This window comes from Wasmannia auropunctata, unplaced genomic scaffold (genome assembly GCF_000956235.1).
Source record: "Wasmannia auropunctata unplaced genomic scaffold, wasmannia.A_1.0 LD334183.1, whole genome shotgun sequence".
In the NCBI taxonomy this organism is placed as follows: domain Eukaryota; kingdom Metazoa; phylum Arthropoda; class Insecta; order Hymenoptera; family Formicidae; genus Wasmannia; species Wasmannia auropunctata.
The window spans coordinates 285,795-292,588 of record NW_012028707.1 but is presented as its reverse complement, the minus strand read 5'-3'; the positions used below and the strand labels follow the sequence as shown (position 1 = coordinate 292,588).

At 34.8% G+C, this 6,794-nt stretch overlaps 2 protein-coding genes and 1 pseudogene across 2 annotated transcripts; all 3 read right to left on the bottom strand.

The window, feature by feature from the left end:
• Positions 1–6: 6 nt before the first annotated feature.
• Positions 7–1,631, bottom strand: LOC105459586 (cytochrome P450 9e2-like; the record flags this gene model as incomplete). The annotated part of the gene is made up of 1 exon (XM_011705745.1): positions 7–1,631. A coding segment is annotated over exon 1 (1,365 nt), but the record flags the coding sequence as incomplete, so codon positions are not given.
• Positions 1,632–1,732: 101 nt separating this feature from the next.
• LOC105459585 (cytochrome P450 9e2-like) lies at positions 1,733–4,594 on the bottom strand. The gene is made up of 2 exons (XM_011705744.1): positions 2,542–4,594; positions 1,733–2,226 (listed from the first exon to the last, which is right to left on the bottom strand). Exons 1-2 carry the CDS (start codon positions 4,092–4,094, stop codon positions 2,223–2,225), a joined length of 1,557 nt encoding a protein of 518 aa, XP_011704046.1. The 5' UTR covers positions 4,095–4,594; the 3' UTR covers positions 1,733–2,222.
• A 54-nt stretch (positions 4,595–4,648) lies between these two features.
• Positions 4,649–6,553, bottom strand: LOC105459584 (annotated as a pseudogene).
• Positions 6,554–6,794: the final 241 nt, after the last annotated feature.

The window sequence follows — 6,794 nt, the reverse complement described above, 5'->3', positions numbered from 1 at the left end:
CTTTGTCTCCAACAATGCGAATCTGTTACCAATACACATTCTAGGGCCCAGGCCGAAAGGAAGGTAGGCTCCGGAGTTGAGACTATTCTTTTTCCGTTCACCACAAAACCGCTCGGGATCAAATTTGTCCGGCTCCTCAAAGTAAGTGGGATCACGCTGAAGTGCATAAACCGGTATCCATACGCCTTGTCCTTTCTTTAAAGAAAATGGTTTTAATCCTGGTAATGCTGGCGGCAACTCAAAATCTTTTACGCATACTCTGTCCATTGCTACAGCAATCGGATACATTCGGAGAGCTTCATTAATCACAGCATCTAAATATTCTATACCATTAATCGCTTCGTAAGGTGCTTGTCCATTTGTTTCTTTCAAAACCTTATCAATCTCCTTTTGAAGTTTTTCTTGTATGTCTTGATTTACTGCGATTTCATGAGCGGCAAAGCACATTAATGATGAAGTACTCTCAAAGCCACCAAAGAAAAAAACGAATGCCTGTGCTACTATATCATCGATACTCAATTCTGCCTTGCCTTCTTTACCCCTAGTTTCCATCAACAATTGCAACATATCAGGACGAACGATACCATTCTCGTCCCTGGTTTTTATAGTGGTTTTTATGATGTTTCGAAAGAAATCTGCTACTTTCGTACGAATGAATTTCAAGTTGATTAATTTTGCCAACCAAGGCAAGCTTCTAAATATGTACATCTTTATTAAAGCAATACTGTTAAAAGTGGTCGCTTCTTTGCCGTATACGTAGAATTCATTCTCTGGATTTCTCATAGAATCAACACTTACGCCAAAAGCGCAAGTAGCAATCACGTCGTTAGTATATCTCGTGAAGACGTCTTTCATCTGCATTATTCTCTGCTCCGGAGGTAATTGCGCCAAGTGATTAGTGAATTCGATCCCACATTCCGACATTAATTTAAACATGGTTTTCATTTTGCTGGACGTAAAGGCTGGGCTCATTACAGGTCGTACTTGCCGCCATCTGTCTCCACGAAGGGAGAAAAGATTTTTGCCAAACAATGGATCTTGAGTTTCAGTTACAAAAGCGCGATGATCCGGGAATGTCTCGAAGTGTTTTAACGTGATAGATTTAATGAGTTCGGGATCTCGAATCATTACAATTGGAACGTTTAAATCAAACATACCAACATACTTGGCTTTAGGATGTAAATCATATAAGTCCTTGACAAGTTCGGCTACCGACTGAAGACGCAAGAGGGATGGTGCCATATTTCCCAATAAAGGAATAGGTGGCTTGTATGGTATGCCATGTTTTTTAAAATAATTCAGATCCTTGAAGAGGAAATAATAAATGCCTAGAGCACCTGCTATCACTGACAAAGCGATTATATATATCATGTTGATATATATATGTACATCACCACTAAACTAATATATATCATGCAGCTTTATGAAATTTGAAATAAATTTTTGCACTTTTTTTATAACCAATTTGTTTTGAATATTTTATCTATCGTGCTGTAATAAGGAAGACGATATTAAGACACAATGTTACACGTCGAAAGCCGACGGTCAACTGGTTGCACTGACGCAAGCAGCTTTCTAATATAGCATTCGATTCATCGTCGCTTACGCAAGTTAAGTAAATATATTGCGTAACATTGCGTATTTTCGTTCTTATCTACATGATAACAATGTATACTTGATTTTTATAATTAAGATGAACATTGGATTCGACAAGTTATCAACATTTTTAAACTTACTTGTTGTATTACCTATGCTTTTTATTTACTGTTGATAAATTGATAAGTTATAACATGATATATGTAAATTAACAGCAACTTAGTTATGCAATTGCTTGCCTAAATAATTTTGTTGTATCGCTCTTGTCTGCATAATATGTCTTTCTATGGAAAATTTTGAAAATATTTCTTATAAAAATTATAGAAACACAATCAAGCAGTACAAGTGATTACAATAATAATAATAACTATACATCTACACCACGAAAAAGACATTACAAATGGATCGATAATGACAACGCAAGATAAGAAACAATATTCAATTCGTGAATCTTTTTCATGCTCTCTTCTTTTGCCGTTTTCGAACAAACATATAAAAGATAATATGACTGTTTTGTATTCCGGAAATATTTGTAATGCAAAAATATCATTATTTCTTGCAGCAACAGAAGTAGTCTCCTTGTCGGACAATTAAAGAGAGAAATGTCTTTCATTTCTGTTCCCATTTTATCTGAAATTTAAATAATATTATATTGTAATATAATAACATTTTGCATGGTCTCTTACATTTTTGTAAATGGTTCTTTATTTTATTACACCTATGTTAAAATATTATATATTTTTAAATAATAAGATTCTACAAATTTATTTATTTTTAAAAACTTAAATTTACGAAACAAAATTTATTTTCCGTGAAATTAATATAATCTTGAGATTATTTTATACTATCTTTTATTAATTAAAGAAATAACGGAAATTATATTTTTCTTTGAAATACTTCTTTCATTTTAAGAAGCCATATAAAAAATTATTAAAATTTTCTTACATATAGCATGTTCTATCGACAGGACTCGTTACCACAGTGTGATGCGCATCTTTTCTTGGTAACACCTTCAACCAGAAACCACCTTCAGCTTTCATATTGAAGGTATCTTTAGCGATCTTGAGTGGTATTGGCGTCTTCTCGCAAATTTTCAACTCGCAACGGGCCAGTAAATGAAAGAGTAAGACCTTTGTCTCCAACAATGCGAATCTGTTGCCAATACACATTCTGGGACCAAGACCGAAAGGAAAATAGGCTCCAGAGTTGAGAGTATCTTTCTTCTGTTCACCACAAAACCGTTCGGGATCAAATTTCTCCGGCTCCTTGAAATAATTGGGATCACGCTGAAGTGCATAAACCGGTATCCATATGCCTTGTCCTTTCTTTAAAGAAAGTGGTTTCAATCCTGGTAATGCTGGCGGTAGTTCAAAATCTTTTACGCATAATCTGTCTGTCATTACAGCAATCGGATACATTCGGAGAGCTTCATTAATCACAGCATCTAAATATTCTATACCGTTAATCGCTTCGTAAGGTGCTTGTCCATTTGTTTCTTCCAAAACCTTGTCGATCTCCTTTTGAAGTTTTTCTTGTATGTCTTTATTTACGGCGATTTCATGAGCGGCAAAACACATTAATGTTGAAGTACTATCAAAACCAGCAAAGAAAAAGATGAATGCCTGTGCTACTATATCATCTATATTTAATTCCTTGCCCTCTTTATTCCTAGTTTCCATTAACAATTGCAGCATATCAGGACGGACGATACCATTCTCATCCCTAGTTTTTATAGTGGTTTTTATGATGTTTCGAAAGAAATCTGCTATTTTCTTACGAATGATTTTCAAGTCGATTATTTGTGCCAACCAAGGCATACTTCTAAATATGGATAACTTTAAAAAAGAAATACTGGTAAAATTGGTTGCTTCTTTGCCGTATACATAGAATTCATTCTCCTGGTTTTTCATGGAATCAATACTTATGCCAAAAGCGCAAGTAGCAATCACGTCGTTAGTATATCTCGTAAACACGTCTTTCATCTGCATTATTCTCTGCTCCGGAGGTAATTGCGCCAAGTGATTACTGAAATCGACTCCACATTCCGACATTAGTTTAAACATGGTTTTCATTTTGCTGGATGTAAAGGCTGGGCTCATTGATGATCGTACTTGCCGCCATTTGTCTCCGCGAAGGGAAAAAAGATTTTTACCGACTAATGGATCTTGATTTTCATCTATGAAAGTGCGATGTTCCGGGAATATCTCGAAGTGTTTTAACGTGATAGATTTAATAAGTTCGGTGTCGCGAATCATTACAATTGGAACGGTCATGTCAAACATACCAACGTACTTAGCTTCAGGATGTACATCATATATGTCCTTGACAAGTTCAGCCATCGACTTAAGACGCAAGATCGGTGGTCCCATATTTCCCAATAAAGGAATAGGTGGCTTGTATGGTATGCCATATTTTTTAAAATAATGTAGATCCTTGAAGAGGAAATAATAAATTCCCAGAGCACCTGCTATCACCGACAAAGCGATTATATATATCATGTTAATGTATATATGTGTATTACTATTAAACAAATTTTTGCACTTTTTTATAACCAATTTGGTTCTTGAATATTTTATCTATCTAATATTTTCTGCTGTTGATGACAAAGACGATATCAGAGCACAATGTTACACGTTAAAAGTTGACGGTCGACTGCTGATGCTCTGACACAATCTTTCTATTAAAGCATCCGATTCGTCATCGCTTACGCAAGTGAAATTAAGTTAGTATATTACATCGCATTACCTCTATCTTGGTTGTTATTAACTTGAACATAAAGACTTGATTTTTATAATTAAGATGAACATTGGATTCGACAAATTATTATTTAACACTTTTAAACATATTTATTATGCTACCTATTTTTACTTACTGTTGATACGTAACATAATATATATGTATAAGGTGTCCGGAAATTCGCGATTCAAAAATTATAGCAAAAAAGTTTTCGAAAAATTAAGTAAAAAACTTATTTCTCTAAAATTTTTACATACTAATTTATGTATTATTATTATTTATATATTTATGTAATATATATGTTTTCATAGTGTAATATATTGCAATATAACGTAAGGTATATTCGTAATTTTTCTATATATTCGTATTACTTTTATAATTTGAATACTTTTGCTGTTTAATTGCGGGCTTGTACTTAAATTACTTTGAAATCTGGAACTAGTACGATCGGTTGGCTTTTATAATCGTAGGATGCAAGTTCTTTCTGGGTACAATTTTCAACCAGAAACCACCTTCGATTTTCATTGAAAATCCGCCTGTCTCTAATTTTCCAGATGTCGAAGTTTTCTCACACGGCTTTAACTCACAACGAGCCAAAAGATGAAATAACAAAGTTCTCGTTTCTAGTAACGCAAATCTATTACCGATGCACATTCTTGGACCTAATCCAAATGGATAATAAGCGTTAAAATTACACTGATCTTCTTCTTTGAGAAATCTCTCAGGCTTGAATTTATCCGGTTCTGGAAAGTATTTTGAATCGCGTTGAAGCGCATAAAATGGGATCCAGAGTATCATTCCTTCCTTCATAAGATACGGCTTTGCATCTGGTAGTGCAGGAGGCAGCTCAAAATTTTTTACACATACTCTGTCCGTCATTGGTTGTACCGGATATTTTCTGAGAGTTTCATTGATAACAGCATTCAGATACTTCATTCCGTTAATCGCCTCGAAAGATGGTTGGCCATTCGTATCTTCCCAAGCCTTGTCGATCTCATTTCGCAGCTTCTCTTGAATATCTGGATTAACAGCAATTTCGTGTGCCACAAAACTCATCAGTGTCGAGCTAGTCTCGAAACCAGCAATAAAAAAAATAAATGCCTGTGATGTTATGTTCAAGATGGTCAGTTCTCTCCCGGGTTCTCTTTTGCTTCTGCTGTCCATTAACAATTGAATCATATCTGGGCGAGTAATATCTTTCTCTTCTCTGATTTTTATAGTGTCAGCTACCAGATTTACAAAGAATGCATTAGTGCGATCATCTATTAATTTAAGATTTAATAGACGTATGAGCGACGGCATATTTTGATACAGGAAAATTTTTATAATAGAAATTATGCCAAAATTTGTTGCTTTTTTGCCGAAAATATAAAAATCATTCTCCGGATTTCTCATCGAATCCACATTAAACCAAAGGCACATGTGGCGATCACATCGTTAGCGTACCTCGTGAATATGTCTTTCATTTCCATAACGCGTTTGTCTATTGGTACATTCGTTAAATACTCCGAAAAATTCGCAGCGCACTCGGATATTAATTGAAACATTGTCTTCATTTTACTAGCTGTAAAAGCAGGACTCAGAAGCACTCTAATGTCACGCCACTTGTCGCCGCGAAGGGCAAATAGATTTGTTCCGAAAAGTGGATCTTGAGTTTCGTTGCCAAAAAAAAAATGATCCTGAAACGAGTCGAAATGTTTAATAGCGACAGACTTGATCAGTTCAAGATCACGGATCATTATGAACGTTTTTGTGAAACTAGAAGTACCAATGTACTTAGCATCTGCATGCACATTGTACATATCTTCAGTGAACTCGGCCAAACTTTTTGGACGGACAAAAATTCTCAAAATTTTTCCTAATACGAAAGAATGTTTTTTTGCATGTGGAATTCCATGTTGTCGAAACACGTTTGAATCTTTGCGAGACGCGTAGTAATAAATGGCAAGTATGCCGGCTAATATTGATAAGACTATCGTCCAGTAATCCATGATAGACGTTTAATCGGAATACCCGATTACTCCTTTCGTTCGAGATAAAGTTAAACACCAGTGTCGTGAAAGTTTGTGTCAATATCACTGTTTGCAGTTGTGTGAGGCACCCTCAGGTTATAATCCAATGCAATATGTTGAACGTGATTGTTTTATCAAGTCAAAGCGATCTGCTCGCTTGGAATTCTCGCATAGGACTGCTCATACCGAGATAAAGTTGTTTGTTAAATGGCTCGTAACTTGATGACGTCATTTAAGAGAATTATGGGAGAGGGAGAGAGGGAGAAAGAGAGGAGAAAGAGAGAGAGAGAGAGAGAGAGAGAAAGAAAAAATAATACTTTGTTATTTTATATTGAGAAGCGTATGTTCGTAAATAAAAAGATGCATTATGTATAAATAAAAAAATTTAATTTATAAATCAGATGTTTCAATAATATAAAATGTTGATAAAATATTTAAAACTCGATATTA

What these genes read in the sequence shown, in the direction of transcription:
- LOC105459585 (XM_011705744.1), bottom strand. Translation starts at nt 4,094, where the DNA reads ATGATATATATAATCGCTTTGTCGGTGATAGCAGGTGCTCTGGGAATT.